Here is a 24,511-nt window from a genome sequence, read left to right as displayed (position 1 = left end):
CATTTTCTATTTAACATGTGCTTCTTTCTTACAGCAACTGGTATGATGACAAAATTACAATTTAGCTTAAAAGAAACTAGGAATTTATATATTTGAGGGCGGCTCCGCCACAAACCCAGTTACAGAATATTAAGTAAAAAATTTTAAAAGTCTGCAATTTTGCTGAGAACAGAATCATGAATTTCACAAAATTCCAGATTAAAGCCTCCCATCTCTTCCTATGCTACACCTGGTAAAGTAATGCGTATTTCCTTTTAAAATATTTACCTTATACAGACCATTTATATTTTTATAACCCTTTACTAGAAATTGAGAATATTGGAAATTCTCATATCCAGCTGGCACAAACATTGAGGGAAGAGGTGAAACGCCTGGAGGAGTTCAGAGACAGACAGAAGGAATTAAGAAAAAAGGTAAATATATTTTGTAACTTAAGTACGGCATTTGTCTTGTACAAAGTAGGAGTGGGATTGATCTGCTATCTAGCACCGCACATTGCTATCCACTACAAACAGGTATGAGTATAGCAGCATTAACAATAATTGGAGGAATGTTGTGTTTTAGCTCCATGAATTATGTCTTCTGGAATGTTTTGATGTTATTTAGCATGTCATCTGAGAGGAATAGGTTGAGAGTGCTGGAACCTCGGAAGGTCAGTTGTGAATGGCTACTCAACTGCTTGGTCTTTCATTGGTGCGGTACTGTGCCAATAAAGCCCCATGTGGTACTAACTGGAATTGTCTGACCTGATCTGTCTACATTAAAAACAACACAGAGCAAACCTGGTATGTCTTTCTTAAATAGTGTCCCCTAGAGCATTATAAGTAATGAATCCATGCAGCCTCTGAAGTGGTGAAACTGGAGTACACCCAAAATGTCTCACTACTATGCAGTATGACCTCATTTCACTGACCTCTGGGAAACTGGGAGGGGTTAGAGCTGTGATATGCAGCACAGAACAGGTGACCTCTACAGCTACTTCTGGGATGCCAAAGCTGAAGCAGGTAGGACCAGATATGATAACTACAATGGTGTCTGAGGCCAGTGGCGTTACATAAGCACACCCAGCCCTTGAGGCCAGATGTTTGTAGTGCTAGAATGTCAGAATAAAGATTGAATCCATGATTCATGAAGATGACTCTTCATGGGGTAGTTGAGGAAGATAAAACACTCTTTCAGCCCAATCAGATTGTCTCTTTTTCTGCCTGCAGATCACAAGAGGCTCTGAGTGCTCTGAATTGGCAGCTAAGTGGAATGATTTTTTTATAAACACCTTTATACTAATCTTATGTGACACTTTATGTGTACCGGCTATCTCAGTGAGTTAGGAAGATCCCGAGTTTGAACACAGGGTCCTTCGATATTTTGTCTAATCTGGATGAAGAGTCAATGCAATATGTAAAAAGATCAGAGCGTTTTCAATAGGTGAACAGAAAAGAGTTTGGAATATCCAAATTGGAGAAATGTGATTTTTGTGAGCATACATGAATGAATGATTACTGTCTTAAGATGTTTTCCTTCTTATTAATTTATTGGTGACGTCATAGGCATTTAATCTCGCTTTTAAGGGGCTTCCCAAGCAGTGCCAAAATGTAACGCGAAGGGCTTATGAAGCTGTGCCTTAGAGCCAGGTTTCATCCATCATCATAGTTTCCCGCCATGATAAGAATGAATACTGATTTTTGCTTCTGAATTGTATCTTACAGTTCGAGTCAGCGATGGATACTCTGCAGAAGACTAAACTGGCCATGCATAAGAAAGCCATTGAGGTATGCTTCAAGAGTCTACAATTACTTCATTGAGATGGAATTTCACATTGGTAAGATAGGTGATTTGTGTCTGACCTAGAGTTTTTCACATACAGCCCCCTAGCAACTTTATATATTGTATGGGTTTAAATGTATCCAGTCACTCGGAGTAATCTTCACATGCAGAATCAATCACCACTGATCAGTGGGTTGTTCAACTCATGGTCGTTGGTGGAACATCTGCTAGAAAGTTGGGCATTGTCTTTGATTCCACCCTTTCCTCTGTGGCGCAAATCGGACTTATCTGTCTGGTTTCTGAAAATGAAAATTTTAAAGAGTTTTCTCGATCTGGTTCCTGAAGAGAGTATGAAAACGGTACTTCACTCTTTGTTCACGTCTCGTCTAGACTACTCAAATGGCCTCTATTTTGGCATCTCTGTATATCTGATACATAGATTTCAGCTAATTCAAAATGCAGCGGCAAGACTAATTGGGAGGGTATCAAGGCGCCATCACACCCAGTCCTCATTTGAGACTTCAGCATTGGCTCCGATGGAACAGCGCATCAACTTCACATTGGGTTTCAAAGCCTATCACTGGGAGGCTCCAAATTATTTGATTAGTAGACTGTCACCATACACTCAAAAGAGAGCACTTAGATCGAACAAAAGTTGCCGTCTGTGTATTCTTAAATTATTCAAGTCTCGTGGTGGCGGCATCTCTTTTACTGTATGCAGGGCAAAACTATAGAACAATCTCCTGCTTATGTTATGGCATGGCGAGTCTTTGTCAGCCTGCCAAAGGCAATTCAAAAGCTGGCTATCTGACTCTGTCTAGTTCCCCCACTTTATGGCTCGCCTCTTCTGTCGAAGCAGCTGAGCACTTTATCAAGTGTCATTTGTTTGATTGAACGTAACCAACCTGGGATAGTGCCAACTGGCTGAAATCAAGAATTGTAGGTGGTTAACTCTAGTTATTCCCTGATTTAGCAAATATCTTTTCTGATGGCTAAGGATAACCAGAAGAGTCAGCAGTGGACTGAAAAATGATTTACCAAATAATACTTCATATTCCCTTATCTTTTTAATATCCTACTGCCAGATGCAGTATTAAGGTATGACACTAAGTCTAGCACACTCTGGCCATATTTATGGCCAAGTGACGCAATGCAGCACAGCAAGTCGCCTTGCTGACCTTGCACTGTGTGACAGGGAAAAGGCAGGAATGCACCTTATTTGAGTCAGTTTGGCACATTGCTGCCTTTTTCTCTTCACTTGCGTCCTTTTGGCTGCCTAGCGCCAGAGCAGACATCCTTGGACCATTTTTCAATGGTGCCTGATTTGTAAGGAGGATTATATTTGAGTAGGAAAGGGAGCCTTCCTTCACAAAAGCAATCCTCTGAGGCATTTTCCACCTTTTTATGTGTGCTGCAACCTGCAGCACACATAGTAAGAGGAAGAAACGAGGAGAAGTAAACATTTTTCTTCTCGTTATGCCTCACCTGGGGAGGTGTAAGTCTACCACTTCTGGTACATCTGGGAATGCGTCAAAATAGAAGGATGTTGCGTGGGTACACCCACTGAATTAATGCCACATCAAATCCCATCCTTGCCATGATGACCCAGGGCTTCACCCTATTCGCCAATTCAAAGGCAAAAGAGAAAACCTTCAATGCAAGATGAATGAATCCCTTCCTGGCCTTGACTTCTTTACCCATGATCATTTGAAGATTCAGGCACCGTTCTACCATGCCAAACCCTGGGCAGAATCTGTACTGAACTTTCGACAGGAACTGGTTTTCCTCCAGCCAGGCCTCAAGTTTCGCTGCCAAGATATTGTCTACATTTTCAAAAGAATTGCCATAAAGAGAAATTGGATGATAACAGCAGGACGGAAAATATCTATCCCCTTTTTTAAAAATGGGACACCTATCACTTCCCTCCTGGATAGAACAAGATTCCCCTTAATTTCGGCCTCAAAATAGTTTGTTAAAATTGGGGCCCAAAAAACAATGCTATTGTTATTGGTATCCAGTGGTTCTCTATCAGGTACAAGGGCCTTACCTGAGGCCTCAGATTACTAGCAGCAATCATATCCCTAACTTCAATGCTTTCACTAATACTAAAATACATCTCAGGAGTGTAGCCTACTGCGTCTCCATTTTCTATGGTAAATTCCCTGTTTTTCAACCCTGGGCGTAGATCGCGTAGCCGCACTCCGCGGAGCTACGCGAAGATGCACTTGCACTCCGCGAACTACGCATAACTCCGCAAACATGCGTAGTAGCTTGCTTGACCCGTTCGCGAGCCGTTTTTCGTCTTCGGGAGCGCCGTGGAACTCTGGAACCTGCTCGACACCACATCTCCAGACGTCGCCTTCCTCACGGAAACATGGATGAACGCCTCCTCAGCGCCCGACATCGCCGTCGCCACCCTGGACGGATACAAGATCACCCGGAGAGACCGCGTCAACGAGACAGGAGGAGGCATCGCCATCGTCCACAAGAACACCATCCGCATCACGACCAACTCAGACGACACCCTCACAGCCGCCTAACATCTTCACTTCCAGATACACACCGACCCCAAGACCACACTCAGAGGTACCCTCATCTACAGACCCCCAGGACCTCGCACACAATTCAGCGAAGACATCGCAGACTTCATCAGCCCGCACGCCCTCGCCTCCGCTGACTACATCCTCCTAGGGGACCTCAACTTCCACCTGGAGAACAACAACAACACCACCACTACCCTGCTGGACAACCTCGCCAACCTCGGACTCATACAACTGGTGAACACGCTTGACCCGGTCTTCTCCTCCAGCAAGTACATCTCCTTCAGCCACTCCACCGGACTCCACTGGACAGACCACAGCTGCGTCCACTTCAGCTTCAGAAAGACTACGACATCTCACCACCCGCAACAGGTTCCCCGCAGGAACTGGAACAAGATCACCACCGACCAGCTCACCACTTCACTGAGCCAGAACCCTCCCGCCAGCTCAACGGACCCCAACCAAGCAGCCAACAACCTCACACAGTGGATCACCAATTGCGCTCGCCCAACCAGCCTCGACCACTCGCAGTCCGGCTTCCGCGCCAACCACAGCACCGCGAGTGCCCTCATCGCAGCCACTGACGACATCCGAGCCCTGCTCGACAACTGGGAAACAGCGGCCCTCATCCTCCTGGACCTCTCCGCAGCATTCGATACGGTCTGCCACCGCACCCTCTTCAACGTCTACATGAGCCCCCTCGCAGCCATCGTACGCCAACACAACCTCAACATCATCTCCTACGCCGACGACACCCAGCTGATCCTCTCCCTCACCAATGACCCAGGAACCGCCAGAACCAACCTACACGAAGGGATGAAAGACGTAGTCGAGTGGATGAGGAACAGCCGCCTGAAACTGAACTCAGACAAGACGGAAGTCCTCATCCTTGGATCATCACCCTCCGCTGGGACGACTCCTGGTGGCCCCCTGCCCTGGGCAGCGCACCCAAACCAACGGACCACACACGCAACCTGGGCTTCATCCTGGACTCCTCCCTCTCTATGACCATACAAGTCAACGCTGTCTCATCATCATGCTTCAACATCCTACGCATGCTCCGAAAGATCTTCCGATGGCTCGCCACCGAAACCAGGAAGCCGGTCACACAGGCGTCTCGTCACCAGCCGACTGGACTACGGAAAACCCTCTATACCGGAACCACAGCCAAACTCCAGAAAAGACTCTAACACATCCAGAACGCCTCCGCACGACTCATCTTGGACATCCCCCGACACAGCCACATCTCCGGACACCTGAGAGACCTTCACTGGCTCCCCGTCAGCAAGAGAATCACGTTCCAACTCCTCACCCACGCACACAAGGCCCTCCACGACCTGGGCCCCAGGTACCTCAACAACCGCCTGACCTTCTACACTCCCACCCGCCAGCTACGATCGACCAGCCACGCCTTCGCCGCCGTGCCACGCATCCGAAGATCCACCATGGGAGGAAGATCCTTCTCCTACCTGGCAGCCAAGACTTGGAACTCCCTCCCCATCCACCTCCGCCTGACTTAAGACCACCTCTGCTTCAGGAAGCAACTCAAGACATGGCTGTTCGAGCAGTAGTGGACCCCCCTCCCCCAAGCGCCTTGAGACCCTCTGGGTGAGTAGCGCGCTATACAAATATCCTGATTGATTGATTAATTGATTGCCTGCATGCTCGGGATGTGTAGCGCGCGAAGTTACCCATGAGGTTTGTCCCGCCCGCTCGCGTCCCCTTATTTCCGGTCACTACTAACGTGTTCGCGAGTTATTCTGTGCCAGATTGCAGTTTCTGCGTGTTCGGCAACTCGATCTTACCGACAAGCATCCTCGCGCACGCGAAAATGCTATTGAGCGCGCGAGAACTACGCTACGCAGCAGTTTGCGGAGTATTCGACAACTTCGCGTTCTCCGCGGAGCGCGGAGTTGCCGAAACTCCGCAAACTCCGCGAACGGAGCGTAGTTCTTCGCCCAGGGTTAGTTAGAAGTATAATTAAAGCGATCTACCCAAACATTTGCAGATATAACAGTGAGCAATGAAGGCGTCTTATACCCAGACAGAAACGCATTAGGTGAGGGATGATTACTTGACTAGGCTGAGCCAATGTAACTGACAAATATCCCAATCCAAAGGCTGAAATATACAGATCAAATAAAGCCAATGTTTGAATGGGGTGGACTCAAAGTCTAGTATGTTATTGTTAGCAGTAGGTCTCTTTTATATCTGCTCTGCCAATACCCAACCTGAGGGTCAGACTTGGACATAAAATAGGCCGGCCTCCAAAATAAAAATTTTCAGCAGTGAATTAGATAGCTAGAGAAAGTGTGCTATGTTTGCAAATTGGGATAGTTTTGAATCTGTAAAGACGCACTTTATAAATGTTTTGCAATGTATGGAAGACTGCATGGATTTGTGCTTTCTGTATGCAATGTTTGTTTTATTATCAGGGAAATCAACAGTAAAAACCGGCCGTGCAGACCTGAAAACCGGGTCTAAGCAACCCAACAACAAAAAATGCCCACACACTGACCTGTCAGACTAGTCCATCGGACACTGCCTGATGGCCCTGTAGAATAGTCCAACCTTGCCCAGACCTGAAAGAGTTCTTACTACAGAGATTACATTGCTCTGCCTTACATAATGCTGGTTTTGTTCTTCTTTTCTAGTGTAAAAAGAGCTATGAGCAGAAGTGCCGGGATGCAGATGAGGCGGAAAGTGCCTCTGAGCGCACTGGACCATCAGCAAATCCCAAGCAAGTGGAAAAGGTGAGGCTCACAGCACGACGTCCAGTTCACGTACAGACCTATTGATAATGGACATGTTTTTAAGATGAAAAATAAACCTGTGTAAACCTCTTCTGGAATAACTTTTTCCAAAGACAGGTTTTCAAAATTCTTGTCAGGATCACAAAGAAACGTTATGCCTTTTACAGAGGAGAACTCAGGGGCATATTACCAACAAGTAGCGATATTTATCGCTAAATAGGCTTAGCGACGCTGAGAATACAGCAATATTTAAGCATTAGCGACGAAATGATCTTAGTCATATTATCCACCTCCCATTGGATAACATGGCTAGGAACTGGTCTGGGCAGGTGTTAGTATTTGGAGATATACTGTTTTCAGTCGCTTACAGTTTGGGTACGCCCACTTTGCATGTCATTAGAGATAAATATCGCTAACATGCAAAGCGGGCCCCAAACCGATCGCTATCATCTAAAAGCTGTTGTTAACTGCTGTTAGCGACAGCTTGCTAATAGGGGGATAGAATTATCGCCGCTTAGCATCCAAAAAACGGACGCTAAAGTGGCGATAATTCCCTATCACCACCCTTGATAATATGCCCCCCAGTCCTCTCCTATTATGTTTTTCCCAAGTTAACCTTTATATGTCTTCATGGGGTGCACTTATCTCCTGCTGCATCTCATCTCATCTTCTCTTTTCTCTTTCTATCACCCCTTTCACTACTCCTGCCCCTCCGTCTCATTCTCTAAATTCCATCATCTGCACTGGAGTCTGTCTAGAAATCCTCATGACCAGCACAAACACACTAAGTGATTACTGTGAGTAAGGAAAATGTTTAGGGCCCTCTGAAATCTTAGATTTTTTTTCTGAACAGTATTTTTTTATCGCTGTGGACAATGTTTCCTTCTGAATGTTATTTATTGTCAGCGAGCCCTGGCTTCCCCCAGCTTTTGTGAAGTAGTCTCTTGACAAATCATACATAACGCTCCACGTTGGATGCCCTTACTTCAATCCACTTTTTTTCGGGGGTGCTAGGTCAACAACCAATATTTTAGCCTTGATTTGGTTACTGCCGAAATTAATTCCACCTTCAAAGACCAACAAATGATTTGCGTTAATTGAAACTCGTGAAGCTTTCCACTCTCCAGCAAAATATGGCAGTGTGTTCCGCAATAACTGCTTGACCCTTTGGTCACACCTACACTGTATGGCATTGTTACCTTTTAGGGCCCGTTATTTGATGTGGTAATGCCAGACCCACTAAATACTGATCATGCCCTGGGCGGTGTTTACTGGATGCACTGTTACTGTACCATTCCGAACCATACACCTGGGAATGATGTATAATGCAGGAGAAATGCATGTTTCCACCCTTATGAAGTGCAAAACTCCAAATTCTCTGCAAACGTTATGGCAGCCGTCATGCCAGCTCAATATGTGAGGGAAAACCTGCCCTGTGAGTGATAATTTACACTGAACTTAGAATCCTGGTCTGGGGAAATGGAGTTTGCTCCTGAACCCCGTTTGTGTGGGACACAGGATGAGTCTCTAACGTAGAATGGAAACACCAGATTTGCAAAAGACTGATTTACAGCTTTCCTGCTTTTTCGTAGGAAATGCAGCTCCTGATATTGCAAGGATTGAGCACGGGTGGTATGTTTCTTGTTAGTAGCGGGGACCCCTGCTTTGGAGTTAAAGACGGTCTTAATTAGAATGCACCATCCAGTGGCCCCCTCATGCCTCTGGGCCCCAAGGCCACTGGACTTGTTAATAGCTATATTCCTACGTTGATAACATGCTCCATTGTTTGCTGGTGCTAAGTTGTTAAAAATACCAATGTCCTAAGGTGGTGTGTTTATGACATGGTCCCTTCTGTCCCTTCCAGATTCAGAATAAAGCGAAACAGTGCAGGAACGCAGCCAGCGAAGCAGGTATGGTTACTTGAATGCTTTTGAACATCCCAGAGCAAAGATGAAATGACAAAATATGAACCAAAATTACGTTACCCTCATGTCCCCTACTGCTTTCTATATTTTGTGTGTGTTTATTTAGTACTTTCACAAAATGTATGTTGGAAAATATGGTTGGGAAATGTTTGCTCACTTTCTGAATGTATCCCTACTCCCAATTAAACAATTTCCTTATTTCTCTTCACCCAAGCATAGTATTTTCCCAGTGTAAGATTATTTTCCCCATTTAGCACTGCTTATGAGTTTGCGGGAATATTGGGGTCTATTCACGAAGGTGTTTTGTACCACTTAAAGTAGCGCCTCTGCATACTCTTTTATGTACTCTTTCATTTCCTTGTGGATTGCCCCAAAATAATTGGCCCCAAAATATCTAAAATGCGACTATTCAGGAACATTCACATACAACAAGTATTAATAGTAAGGATTGTTCCCTCTTCACACTTTTACTCGTAAGGAGTTGGATGTTTCGAGAACTATTCACAAAGGCATTTTAGAGCAGGTAAACAACGACTCCTCCTTCCTGTTCTCATAAATGCTGTGTGAATTAGCCCCTCTTGGTGGATATTTTGGGAAGCTGGAATCACAAATACCGGCCTGAATCTCAGCACAAAAGTCCATCAATTACGAATTATACCCCTTGAAAAGGCTAATAACTGATTGGACCTGGAATCACTGGTGGAATTTGTCGTGCCCACACGATGGCACTAGGACCCTGGGGACTCAGGGCCTGGGGACAGGGACACCGGACACCACATCCGGTCAGGGGAGGGGATGAGGGCAGTCGGGATCAGGACCTCGGAGCAAGAGGTCAGGGGGCAGGACGCGCCGCACAACAAAGCTATTGTATCTAATAAAGGACCACCTACCACAATCTGCATGTTTCCTGTCTGGTCTGTGGGGACACACGACGCGACAACTGGCGACGAGGCGGGATCGGAACACTCCGACGTGAAGAAAAGGCGATTTTAAACCAGGAGCCCACCCTGGATCGCGTTGTGACCAGAGAAGGAGCAAAAAGGGACGTCAATGCAGCGGCAGCGACACGGGAGCCCACCCCGATCGCTGCAGGAGGACCAGGAAAGTGACCGAGCGACCCCCGGTAAGCGCCCAGCAAAGCAGCAAAGAGCGCGAAAGTAAAGACTGAAAAGAGAAGAAGGCAGCGCGAGCTCTCGCGAGAGTCTCGGCGGCCATTTTGGGGTCAGGCGCGGCAGCCAATCACAAGCGAGAATAGAGGTGGCGGCCATCTTGAAGTCAGGCAGCGCTGAGAGTGGACGCGAAGTCCCGCGTGACCATTTTAAAAGCAGGCAAACGAACCAATAAGAAGCCAGAACGGCTCGGCGGCCATTTTTAAGTCAGGAAGAGATCGAGTTTGGACAAAAAAGTGCCGATTTCGAAATAGAAAGAGATGGAATTGCAATAAAAGCCATAACAGAACAAGCAGAGGCCTAAAATACATGAAATAAAGGACAAGAAGGGGAATAAAAGAGTAAACCAGACATAAGAAATAAAGTGAGACAAAGGAAAGTGAGAAAGAATAACAAAATAATAAGAAGTAGAAAGAAGTGATGGCAGAAACAACACAAAGCGCACAATACAGAAGACCATTGCCATTTAGTCTGTCTGAACCACAGACGGGGATAAGATGGGAGAAGTGGCTCAGACGGTTCGAAAATTATGCAGAGGCAACAGACGTCCTAGAAACAAAGAAACGAGGACTGCTTGTAAATCTAGTGGGCGATGAGGTCGAGGACCTGATGGTGACGCTACCAAAGCAGGAGATTGACACCTATGACAAACTGATCAAATGCCTAACAGACAAGTTTGATCCGCAAAGAAATGTGGATTTTGAGAGATACAGCTTCACGATTGCTTTTCAACAAGCTGAGGAATCATTGTACGAATTCGCAACGCGGCTGAGGAAACTGGTGACGCACTGCGAGTTCGAGAAATTTGACAACGAACAGGCCATAAGATTACTCATAATAACAGGCTGTCGAGACATAGCATTCCGAACAAGGATTCTAACAGAACCGATAGCCCTAGAGAACATCCTTGCACTTGGGAGAGCGGAAGCGCGAGCAACATCACACGCTCAAGTGATAGAACGTGGCAAAGGAAGAGGTGGAGAACAAATCAATAGAATGGCTAGCAACGATAGAACAAGAAACTGGAGACAAGACAGAGGGGATCACCAACAAGGAAGCCGCAAGAAGGAACATGCTACAGATGTGGTCTGGAATTCCCACACCGAGGACCATGCCCTGCATTTGGCCAGACGTGCAGAAAATGCAACGGAAGAGACCACTACGCCAGTGTGTGCCGAGGAGCACAGTTCAGGAACGACCGGGGAAGAACGAGCAGAGGGAAAATGTCGACAAGGAGACACATCAGACACGTCGAGACTGGAGTGAGAGGCTCATCAGCAGAGTCAGAAGGGGAATATGAAGAAGAAAAAACAGAACGCCTATACCTCATGACAGAGGGCACAACGGACTCTGAAGACGATGAGGAAGAGGGCAATGAGACAATATGCTTGATAGACAAGAAAAAGATACGGAAAACAGAGTCAGTAACAATAAAAGTGGGGCCACATGACGCCACTTTCGTTCTGGACAGTGGTGCAACGTGCAACATCATGTGCGTTTCGGAGTATGAAAAAATGAAAATAAAGCCAACCCTGACGCCGTCACGGGTGAAAGTTTTCACGTGGGGGGCAAAAAGACCAGTGATCAACTTGGGAAAGTTCAAGGAAGAACTACGGTACAAAGACCAAAGGACAACGGAGCGGATACATGTACTCAAAGGAGACATCCCCGCGCCATGTTTGTTGAGCAACGTCACAGCACAAGTGATGGGGCTAATGGAAATGACATACCACATGGCGGAAAAAAAAAACATCTTAAAAGAATATCCAAAACTGACAGAAGGTCTAGGAAAACTGAAGGGGCGGCAGATAACACTGCACATTGACGAAACGGTGAGACCGGTTGCGCAACATCACAGAAGGGTGCCCATACATCTACAACCACAAGTGGAGGAGGAGCTGAAGGCCCTCCTACAGCAAGACATCATCGAACCAGCAGATGGTCCAACACCGTGGGTATCACCAATCGTGGCCGTCCCAAAGAAGGATAAATCAAAAATAAGAATATGCGTGGACATGAGGATTCCAAACAAGGCAATTGAACGAGAGCGACACCCAGGCCCACACCTAGATGATATGATTAGCTGCCTCACGGGTACAAGAAGGTTCTCAAAGCTAGATCTATACAAGGGCTACCACCAGCTGGAACTTGACCCCCAATCACGGTACATCACGACATTCTCTACTCACCTGGGATTATTTAGATACAAGCGCCTGAGCTTTGGGATTTCGTCAGCTGCAGAAATATTTCAAGAGACAATTCGGCAAGTTATCAGGCCCGTCAAGAACAGTCTGAACTATAGCGATGACATCCTGGTGTTTGGCAAATCGGATGAGGAACACGACACCGCCCTAAGAGAGGTGTGCTCACACCTAGAAGAAGCAGGTCTAACGCTGAACGAAGAAAAATGTGAGCTGGGGCGGAATGAGTTGGTGTTCTTTGGTCACATCTTTTCCAAAAAAGGAATGCGGCCAGACCACAGCAAAGTAGAAACTTTGGAGAAGGCAAAAAAGCCCACAGACGTGGCAGAAGTGAGATCGTTTCTGGGACTAGCGAGCTACTGCTCGCGTTACATCAAGGATTTTGCCACTGTCAGCGCACCATTGCGAGAGCTGACGAAACCGGGACAGAATTTTAGATGGACCAGTGAATGTGACAAAGGGTTCGAAGAAATAAGAAAGGCAGTGACAGCAGTGGATCATTTAGCCTATTTTGACCCGCAACTGTGCACAGAGGTGACAGTGGATGCAAGCGCCGTGGGTCTGGGAGCAATTTTAGCGCAACATCAACCGGGGAGAGATTCCCCAAGACACATCGTCGCATATGGGAGCAAGAGTTTGACAGAGGTTGAGAAAGGGTATTCACAACCCGAAAAGGAGAGTCTGGCGGTGGTGTGGGCCTGTGAACATTACCACATGTTCGTATACGGAAAACCGTTCACGATAGTAACGGATCATCAAGCACTAATTACGATATATGGCAACCCAAATGCAAAGATACCACCCAGAATAGAAAGAAGGGGAATAAGGCTCATGGACTACAATTTCAAAATCATCCACAAGCCAGGCAAAGAACAAAATCCAGCAGATTACGTGTCAAGACACCCACTGCCACAGAACTCCCAAGTGACCACAATGGCAGAAGAATACCTCAACTTTGCACTAAAACTCAGTACACCAGCGACAATAACAATGAGTGAACTGGAACGAGCAACGAAACAGGACGACACCATGCAAGAGGCGATGAGGATCAACAAAACTCAACGATGGAGGCATGTAAACAGCGACATGCATGCAGACAAAGGAGTAGACAAAGAAGAACTGCTGGCATTCAAAAGAATACACGAGGAACTATCAGAAAGTGAAAATGGAACAGTAATGAGAGGCACGAGAATAATAATGCCTCAGTCGCTGAGAAAAAGGACAGTGGAGTTGGCACACGAGTCACACCGGGGCATGGTGGCCACAAAAAAGATGCTGAGGGAAAAGGTGTGGTTCCCAGGACTTGACAGCATGGTGGAAGAAATGATAACAAAGTTTCACATATGTCAAATCATCGGGTCACCTCCAAGACCAGAACCACTAAAAATGTCTCCCCTACCAACAGCGGTGTGGACGGAGCTGGCCGCAGATTTCTATGGGCCTCTAGAAACAGGAAATTACTTCCTAGTAGTGATCGACGAATACTCAAGGTTCCCCATTGTAAAGGCAGTGTCGTCGACGTCTGCGAATGCAACACTACCAGTGCTGGATGACATCTTTGCAGCGTGGGGCTCGCCACAGACATTAAAAACAGACAATGGCCCACCGTTCTCAGGCGAAGAATTCAAAAGATTCATGACATACCTAGGCATATATCACAGGCGCATAACGCCCCTGTGGCCGCAAGCAAATGGAATGGCGGAAAGGTTCATGGGGACCATCAAAAAGGCGGTACAAAGAGCAAAACTGACGGACATATCAATTGGACAAGCGCTATGCCAGGTACTGAGGGACTATCGAAACACGCCCCACAGCTCCACGGGGAGATGTCCCGCGGAATTGGTACTAGGGCGAGTGAGCAGAACACGTCTGCCACAGATGGAAGAGAAAAAAAACATGGGCCAGGAAGACATCGCCGCCAAAGACAAGAGGCAGAAAGAAAAGATGAAAGAATACGCGGATCAAAGACGACACGCAACAAACAGAAGGATAGAGGAAGGAGACATGGTGTTTGTGAAACAGCGACAGATAAAAAAGTCAGACAGCGCATTTGCAAGAGAACCAGCAGTAGTGGTAAAAGTGAATGGGCCCATGATCACAGCCACAACTGGCCAACGAGAAGTCACCAGGAACAGCTCCCATTTCAAGGCAGTGAAATTAGAAGAAGAAACAGGGATGCCAAAACAAGAAGAGGCCAGAGAGACATTGCAGGGAGATCATGCACCAGAATATGGAGAACAACGACCAAGGAGAGAATGCAAAAAGACCAAGAGACTAATAACGGAGATGTAAGGAACATGAGCCACATCACATCTCTCTCTCTCTCTCTCTCTCTCTCTCTCTCTCTCTCTCTCTCTCTCTCTCTCTCTCTCTCTTCTCTCTCTCTCTCTCTCTCTTTTTTTGTTTCACCTACATGTTTTCTCCATCACTGACGTGAGCCACGGGACAGCTGGCGAACAACTTTTGTTTGCAACAAAGGGGGAGATGTCGTGCCCACACGATGGCACTAGGACCCTGGGGACTCAGGGCCTGGGGACAGGGACACCGGACACCACATCCGGTCAGGGGAGGGGATGAGGGCAGTCGGGATCAGGACCTCGGAGCAAGAGGTCAGGGGGCAGGACGCGCCGCACAACAAAGCTATTGTATCTAATAAAGGACCACCTACCACAATCTGCATGTTTCCTGTCTGGTCTGTGGGGACACACGACGCGACAGAATTCTTCACTGCATCTCCAATTTAAAGGAGTTTAAATTGGATATGTACAACCCCGTCAGGGCAGGTGGTAAATGTCTGCACAGTTTTAGAAGTGATCACAGCACGGACACGGCGCTAACCTCTGTAATCAACATCATTCATGTTCAGGTTGATGCAGGGCACATCACGCTGTTGATTCTTCTTGACCTTACTGCAGCCTTTGATACCATATCTCCCTTGAGACTGGTGGAAGGGCTCAAGGAGATAGGGGTTGGGGGTCCGGCCCTCAAGCTACTTACCTCCTTCCTTAGTGATCGAGCACAAATAGCGAAAAAGGGTCCGTTTCGCTCAACCCCTAACCATCTGTTGTGTGGAGTCCCTCAGGGCTCCTCCTTGAGCCGGATCCTTTTCAATATTTATGTTGCCCTCCTGGCTAGGGTTGTCAGATCCTTTGGCTTGGAGGTGCTGTCCTATGCTGACGACAACAAATCATGATTTCTATTACCAACAGCATTAAGGCATCTGCCACTAATTTCAAAAGCTGTATGCAGGCAGTGTCTTCTTGGATAGTTGAGAACTATCTTAGACTCAATGGGGACAAAACAGAGGTTTGGATTTTTGGAAACCAACAGAATGTCTGGTCCAGTGACTGGTGGCTAGATGCGCTTGGTTCCTGTCCTTGCCCCGTGTAGGGATCATAGTGGACACCCTCTCTCTCGGAGCCCTCAGATCAGTTGAACGGTGTCCACCTGCTTTGGGACTATTAGGATTCTTAGGAACATCTCCCAATTCCTCTCTTTCGTCTCTCGAAAGCATGCAGTTATTGCCTTAGTGTTGGCCAGATTGGACTACTTTAATGCCCTCTATTTGGGTATTTACAAGGGCCTTGTTCTTCGTCAGCAGCTGGTGCAGAATGCAGCAGCCAGGCTGGTGATGGAGTCCCCCAAATGCCACTCAGTCTCGGCTTCTGTCAGCAAGCTGCATTGGCTCCCTTTAAACCGAAGAATTCTGTTCAAGGCTCTTTGTCTTACTCACAAGGCCTTCTATAATCTAGGTTTGGAAGGTATTAAAGGGCTCTTTCGATGCTATGTTCCCCCTAAACAGCTAAGATCAGTCAGTAAAAATCTGCTGGCAGTCCCCAGGTTTAGGAGAGCTAGGTGGGAGGAAGAGCCCTCTCCGTTGCTGCTGCTTGGCTCTGGATTTCCCTCCCCTCTGCTATCTCTGGACAAGTGTCTCTCTCTTATCTGCAAGGCTCTGAAGACCTGGTTCTTTACATGTTCATCAGTCTGAGCCTTACATGTATTTTTGTCTGATTGCCCCTCCTGCAGCGCCTTGATGCCTTTGAGCTAAGTTTGCGCTTTAGAAGACTAATATTCATTCATTCTGTGTAGAAGTCAGAATAGGGTGAAGGAGGGCGAGGAGAATGTCCCCTGGAAATGCAGTCCTCCCGTGCCTTCACTAAGGTTCAGGTGGGATCAGATTTTTCAATAACTTTAGAAGACTACCAGTCTTACAAGAACAGAAGCCCTCTGTCCTGGGGTGACAGAAGAGGGGACTAGGGCTCCCACTCAGTCCATTCGAGGTTCTTCTTGTATGGCAGTTCAGAAAGAAGTCGACGAAACTTCTGCCTAGTCCCACCGTAGAACTTCTTGCATTGCAGCACCGAAGGAGATGAAAGAAAGCTGCCCACTGAGCTCCACCATTAGAAAAAAAAAACATTCCAACATCTCTTATCTGATCAACACATGGCTTGGGTGTCCATACGTCGAGGTGAGGCAGCTACTGTGTAATATTACCAGAAAGGGTCAGCAAAGAGCACCATATTGCAGAAACCAGAAACTAGAAGAACAGCCATTTTGCTGTTGGAGCAGCATTACACCTTCGGGCAATGTTTGCGCTATATAAAATCGCATTAAATAAATAAATATAAAAATAAAACAAGGACATAGTCGCCAACATACTTAGCTCAGCCTTACAGTTTTCTTCTTTGGTAGGTTTCTTTGCTTAGACAAGGAAGGATCCCACATCTGCCTCACCCTTTGAGAATAGTTCTTGTCAACGGGTAGACCCAACAGTTGCTCCTTTACCTCCTCTTTCAGTGTATGGCAACTCCTTCTGGTATCCTTATTGTGGGAAGGTGCTCCTCCCTGAAAAGAAATAATACAGGAAGGAAAAACGAAATCGCATTAAAAACCTCCTAATAATGATAAGTGTTGAGGTAAAATCGAGCACAAAGGTCACATGGGAAGTGCTAATACTGCATGGCATGGAGTTGGTGTTTGCACCAAATTCAGCTTTCCCCTGCTGGTAATTGGCAACATCTTCAGGGTAGGGCGTAACTGGGAAAAGAGGAATGAGAGCAGACCTTGGGTGTAGAGAAATAAGAAAAGAAGGCTAAAGGGTGACTGACAAGCCAGCAAAAATGAAAAAAAGAAACAAGAAACAGAAGGATTTCTGAAACAGATTCTTTATGTCAGACTTTATTCTCCAGATGTATCAGCTCTAAATGCCTACACCTACATATCATCTATTCAAATTTTGAAAATAGTGTGTACATTGGTTTTGTTGATGACTCCTCTCAACGGCTTATAGCATAGGAAGAATTCAGTGGTTGAAATTCAGTTATTAGACCCCTGTGTGGCCCCAGATCTTGATACTGGACTTTGTAGCAGTGCATGGCACAGGTCTTAGATGAAGCAATGACAAATGGATCTGATTGGGCTTTGTAAAATGACCCGCTCTTGCCTGTGATAAGCCACTAGCCTAAGGTATGCTAAAAGACCTGTAGCTCGGTGGATCCTTGAGTACTTGGACATAGGGATCGACCCTCAATCTTACATCTGAGCACAAAGCCATTAAAAAAGACCAATGGGTTAATATATTCAAAGCGACTAACAATGTCAATTGTGGCAGGCTTCCATGCAACCCACAGCTATACCAATTAGGGTGAGGTGGCACCACGGAGGAGAGAACTGGAGTACAGGGTCAACAACATGCAGTGTGCAGGAGCCCACAATACAAGTCCATGTCTGAAGGAGGTCCTTTGTTAGTTCTGATTTGGCTATAGGGTCATCACTGCAGTCCCAGGTTTTTATATCTCCTGCTCAGGTGGAATAACTCATGGTGTTGTGTCTGGCACTGTCTGATTGGCAGGGCGTTCTATTCGCTGAAGCAGAGGACTTCTCCTCGGCGAATACAGATCATCTAGATGAATCTCAGCTTGCTCAATAAGTCCCACAATATTGTTTGCAGGACTGTGGATGCAGCAGAATATGTGTCATGGCCTCCCTGAGTTCCTCTTTCTACCATCTCTTCCCTAGATTCATATGTAAACACCCTTCGCCAAAACGTAGGAGTGTTTCCATGAAAAGCACATCCTTTTACTTGCCAATTGAATGTATTCTGTATCCTTCTATCTCAGGGCTGACCCACTTTAGTGTGCAGTGATGTTCAACAATCTGGATCAAGTCGGCCATAAGTAACAAAAAATATGTCTCTGGCGAGAGGGAGGTCATTTGTTAACCCCTTCGCTGCTGCGGCTATTCCGCCGCAGCGCTAAGGGGGTGGGGCGGCCGCGCGGCAGTTCCATGCTTGTGACGGAACCGCTCCGTCACGGCTCGCGGGTGAGCTGTGCTTGTGACGGAACGGTTCCGTCACGAAGCCGCCCGCCCATTAATTTGTCAGCGCAGGTGCGGAATTCGCGCCGCGCAGGCACGGCGAGCGGGCCGTGACGGAACCGCTCCGTCACAAGCACAGCTCACCCGAGGCTTGTGACGGAACGGTTCCGTCACAAGCATGCAAGGGGTTAATTCCAAATAGCCACCATCTTATTATTTTTCTTATCCGTTTGTACTTTTTCTCCTTGCCAAAATAGATGAAGTACTGCCACTATTTACTGGGTCATTTAAACCCATACACTAGTATAAAATCTGGTGTTAGTGGTGTTTGATCTGTTTTGTTCACCCCAGTTTTTGTGCAGCTACTAACCATCAGATCGGACCTGGTGGTGCTTCCCAATGAAACCCACGGCACTAGCAATATTAACCGGTGCAAAACAGGTGTAAGAACCATTTCCATTCTTTATTGGTCATTTATAGCTTCAGTCTTTAAATCAGGTATAAAAACAAAGGAAACCTTATCACCAATGCTTCTGTGCACATGTAAATGCTATTTGTAAAGCGCACAGCTACCTCCAACAGAGGTGTCCCGGCGCTGTCTGTATACCACTAAGGAACCCTTTCTGGTTTTTCCCTGTGGAATGTCCACTCCTGGGCACCCCTAAGGTGGAGGCCGGGCATCCCAGCGCTGTTGGGGCCATTGTGGAAATTAAGCAAGCTATTGCCCAGAGTTGCAGAGTGTGACCCATGATTAGAATAGGCACCAAGGCGAGAATTATCACGTCCGAGGAAATTGAGCCCAAGACCCGCCGAGGCAGGTATTGAACCCTGGTCCCGGACCAGACCTCTGCATCAGGGTCTGCCGCTCTAACCATTTGAGCCACACTTCTCCACATGTGGTGTGGGGACTGTGTCTGTATTTAGTGATTATGCCTGAATTGTTGTAAAGTTCAACTGTGCCAGAGCACATAGTCTCCACACTTAAACTTGATATATTTTTCAAACGTCAACTTTCCACATGCTTTGCACATACTTGATAGCATAAATAGAAATGGTTCTGCAGGCAGTACGTTTCCTGATTAAAAGAAAAACACATTATCAGGTTGCCTAGTTTACTCTGTCCAAGGTAAGGATATTGAGCAAAGATGCTCTTATTTTTAATTGTCCGGTTGGAGACAGCTCAGCCTTGAAGACAAACAAACACATCAGCAATGCACCTCTGACATAGTGCAATTGCAACAGCGGATTCTATTATATAAATCACATTGGAGCTTTATGCGTCAGTGGAGCACTTCCATGGATTGTCCAGGACGCGGCGACTCAAAAGCCGCTTTGCTGATTACAGTCTCTATTCTGCTGATGGCAGCTTACTCTGCACCAGACTTGCTGTCTGATACATCATACACAAGTATGGGGGGGGGGCTTGGCTGTCCCAAGAAATCTGGCATAGGATACTCTTACTATGCTTGCGATACTGAAGGTAGGATTGGGGTAGGAGTATTCATATATGCATGATCACAAAATCATATAATCACACAATGTTGTCATGATGGTTAAATTGTTTATCTTCTTCACCATTCTTTGTATTGCTGGTAACACAGATATGTTTTCTCCTCCTAATAATTGCAGCTCATGTTTTTTGCACATGAATACCATTGCTTTGATAAATGTTTGAAAATCAATTTTGGATATTTCTTGTGTCTCCCTCTGGGCATGCCTAAGTAACAAACGAAAGGGTAGATCTGTTTCCACGATTTCCTTGGGGAATCAGAGTGGTCATTTTCTGAGGTTGCAAATAACATCTGGTACCCTGTAATGGTTAGGGGTCTGGTTTGGGCACTGTGAGCTAGTCCGGATGTGGACAACATACTCTGATGCTATGAAAGGACTCTGTCCCCATATTATGATGTTTACGTTGTTCTAACATGCAGTCCTGCTTAATTTATAGGAACTTTACAACAGAATGACCCTTTTGGTTTTACCTCCCACCCCTGATTCAGTTTTGCACACAAGTAACAGAGAGTGGTTGCAATGTCTTATATAAAAATGTTGTGAGCTAATAAATATCTAGCTGTAATATCAGAAACCCCAAATATAAGTCTGGCTGGCAGGCACAGTACATTACCAAATTTAGACCATCACTAAAAGTTGGATTATTTCATTGAGAGAGATAACTCCAAATGAAATACCACAAGTCTCAACTTTAAGTGTGTCTGAGCATGGCATTTTTAGATCCTAAAACTCTAGTCTTGATCATTCAAGGCCCAGAAACTCTGGGCCTGTCACAGTTGCTGAAGGGGCAGAGGCTGCATGTCCTTGACTGCAGGTGCAGCAGTCCGGGGGAACAGGTAGTGCTCCCTCTGGATAGCCAAAAGTGTGCCCTGCACCCCTGCTGCCCCAACCTGCCCCCTTCCCACCCCCTTTTCCCCACTGACATTTTCCGAATGTTCAGAGTACGTGGAAAATGTCAGCATGTGTCTTTTTGCCAAAATAGGGAAAAAAGTGCCTGGAATTTACAGAGAAACTCTGGATCTAAACAACTTTTCACCATTTTAGGGAAAAACTCACAATGGGCAGATGTTAGTGCTGATTGGCCAGTAGCGAAGGCCCCTTGTAGCTCCACACCAACAAGGGTCTCATGTACAAAGAATTGATTCAGTAAAACTGGTCGCAAACTGCGTACTGACTTTTACCGAATCTTTTCAAACTAACTTATTTAATAATACCTCTTAGGAAAGCAAGAAGTGTTTTTAAAAAAAAGTTACTCAAACCATTTTTAGGAGAAACGTATGGTCCCGTGGCACACTGATTACTCCTAAATAATATTTTTGGCAACATTGACAAAGGGAAGGGATAGCTCAGGTTACCACATGCTTTGAGTTGGTAGTAAAATATTAATGATTTACAACCGGATTTCAGTCGCAAAACATAATACATAGCATAAGGAATCAGTATTTGTCAGGGTCACCCTAAACATGTCCCCTCTCAAATGCCAATTATTTATTGTTTCCTAAACCTATTTGATGATTCAGAAAACCTTTTACGAATCGTTAATTTGGTCTAGTACATTTCAAAAAGTATTTTGGCAGACAGTTGATCAAATCTGAGGGTTTGCAAATGCTAAAACACTTTCAGCCACATGCATCAAAGGAAATTGCATTCGCAAACTGTGCGAATCGCAAAAGTCGGCCGTTTGCGAATTCAATCCCATTTTTTAGATGCATTAAAATTTTTGTTATTTTCACAATTTAAGAAATCGCAAAATTGCGATTTCTTAAATTGCGATTGCATTTAAGGAATCTCAAATTGAGATTTCTTAAATGCAATGCATCAAACTTTAAAAATTTGCGAATTCGCAAATAAGGGGTGCAAATTACCATGAAGTTGACCTTCATGGTAATTTGCGAAGACTTTGAAAAATGCACTAAAGTGCATTTTTCAAAGTTCCATTTTACACACACACATGCCCTTGGGGCATGTGAGTGCGCAAAATGTACTCCTAAGCAGATTTCAGGGGTGCAACAGGGTGTCCTTTGGACACCACTGCACCCTTGAAATTGTATTCTTAATTTGCGAATTTTTAATGGTGAATTGCAAATTAAGAATGTCTTTCCATTCATTCCTATGGGCCTCTAGGCCCATAGGAATGGATGGGGAGGTATTCCTTAATTGCGATTCTCACTTAGAGAATCGCAATTAAGGAATTTTAAGAAATCGCTATTTTTATAGTGATTTCTTGATGCATTGCAGTTTGCAATATTGATGCATGTACAGAAAGCCCCAAATTCCAGCCAACTCATAATTAAGGCCCCTAGAGGCCATTGTCAGTAGTATTTGCATACTTTATACATTTTTCACTACAGCCGAGGCAACTTAGCCTGTGAAGTGTACCTTAAAATTTACCACTCAATCATGCTAACATGGTTTGCTTATTTTACAGACAAGGCTTACTCACAGAATGTGGAAATGCTCGAGAAAGCACGGATCGAGTGGGAGCTGGCACACATCAACTCGTGCGACGTAAGACTTTTTATTATTTTGTAAATATATTATCTTCCTTAAATCCATTCACAGTCAGGTAAATCTCCAGTTCAGCAACATCAACCAGATGAGCCATCTCACTGCCAGTGCTGAATAGGCTTTTTATTCCACAGGGCATTTCCCCGGTGGCTGGAGTCCTCGGAAACCGATTTTGAGTGCACAGGGCAGCTGCTGGTGCCTCCGCCCATCTCCCAAGCTCTCCTAAAATAATTGCAGTATGTTGGGGAGGCTTCGAGAGTCAGAAAAAGAGAGAGAGAGAAGAGGAAGATAGAGATGAAATATTCAAACAGGAAGAAGAGAGATGAGTAAAGGAAGAGAGAGTGGACGGATGAGAGAGCTGAAGATAGAAGCTGGTTTGAGCATTTTTGCAAGTACTGCTTTTGGTTCCTATTCGGCTCTGCTTGTTGCAGAGTTTGCATGTTTTTACTTCTACATAACAATCATACGCACATTTTGCATAAGTGCTCTCTTCACTTATGTGCTACTCAATACCTGGCCAGTGCTATTTTCTGGAAATTGTAGACAGCTACCTAAGGCGTCACCACAAGAGGGCACCAGATTGCAACAAGGAGCACTAAATGGCAAAATAACACATTTCCAGAGGGATCGGAAGTCCTTCCACTGGAATTCCTTACCATCTGCATTCCTCAACCACTTCCTCCTACCTGCAGCGCTTCCACCCTCGTAATTTAGGTTCTGCACAGATTTACTAGCAGACATCTGCCTAAAATCCTATACCTCAACCAGAATTTGTCCCATAAATATTGTTGTAACTTGCCATAATAGGTGAAGGAAACTGATATATTTACTAAGGAGTTTTTTTAAAGTGCTGTGCATTTTAAATCAGTACCTTCAGAGCGCTGACCCATCAAAGCGATCAATCACAAGACTATGCCAGTCACCTTTAATTTGCCACAAAAAATCTAAATCACACTGTCATGAGAAAACGTGCTGGTGCCTTTATTTAGGAAGCGCGCCAGACTGTATTATTTAAAGTGCACATTATCTTGCCATAGCTACTAGATTTATGTAAAGCATGTGCCTGCTTCGGGGGACCTTGCATGCTGAAATGAGATAAATGAGCATGGGAAATGGCCTTGACATGTTAGTTACCCTTCTATATGCTGGTGCCAGTGCAACGGTCCAGTCTGAGCATTGCATACCAGAGGTGTTTTGGATATATAGAGGGATCATAAAGGGATGCCCCCTACTGCGATGCTTTTCACTGTGGCAATTGTGCCATTTGCTGGTCTAATGAAAATGGTGGGAAGAGAAAAGCACATTCCTTTAAGGGATGGTGAAAATATGGTATCACTACACACGGGTGACATTATTCTTTACCTCCGGGACATGGAAACAGGCAGCCCAGGGAGCTTGGGAGCACTTCACGACTTAGGGAGTGTATGCAAATTTGGGGCAAAGCTTCTGCTTTTCCGGTAACTCCGAGCTATTACCAGCCTTGTCAGAAGATAGCCATTATTAAATGCGAGCACCATGTTTTTAAATACTTGGGTGTTAGAATATATCACACTGACATGGACATCAGAGAAGGGAAATTGGGTGGCTTTTTTTGCTCTTTGAAGCTGCCAAGCATGTCGATAATTGCTGTATCCAAAGTGGGGAGCTTGCTGTATCTGCTGTACTAGTTCGAGAACTTGGCATATGGAAAGGGGCGACCACTCGGTCCCCCCGAACGTATGGTGGAGTACCCCGATCCCCCCGGGAGGCCATCTTGGGCGGGGGGCGAGTCCCGGCTGGTATGCCCGAAGCGCGCCTTTTCCCGCCCTGTAGGGGGTTGTCCTA

General features: G+C 45.7%; 1 protein-coding gene across 2 annotated transcripts in view; it reads left to right on the top strand.

Moving 5' to 3' along the window:
* Positions 1–24,511, top strand: part of PSTPIP1 (proline-serine-threonine phosphatase interacting protein 1) — a 527,591-nt gene that overhangs the window by 338,480 nt on the left and 164,600 nt on the right. For both annotated transcript variants that reach the window (XM_086959166.1, XM_086959165.1), the window contains exons 5-9: positions 307–413; positions 1,707–1,769; positions 6,959–7,057; positions 8,922–8,967; positions 22,608–22,687. In XM_086959166.1, the coding sequence (XP_086815292.1) occupies positions 307–413; positions 1,707–1,769; positions 6,959–7,057; positions 8,922–8,967; positions 22,608–22,687 (395 nt within the window). The remainder of the gene's footprint in view (positions 1–306; positions 414–1,706; positions 1,770–6,958; positions 7,058–8,921; positions 8,968–22,607; positions 22,688–24,511) is intronic.

The sequence above is a fragment of the Lissotriton vulgaris genome, chromosome 2_2 (assembly GCF_964263255.1).
Source record: "Lissotriton vulgaris chromosome 2_2, aLisVul1.2, whole genome shotgun sequence".
NCBI classification, from domain to species: Eukaryota; Metazoa; Chordata; class Amphibia; order Caudata; family Salamandridae; genus Lissotriton; species Lissotriton vulgaris.
Note: the sequence above shows the minus strand (reverse complement) of the source record. Positions and strands in the feature narration are given on the sequence as shown.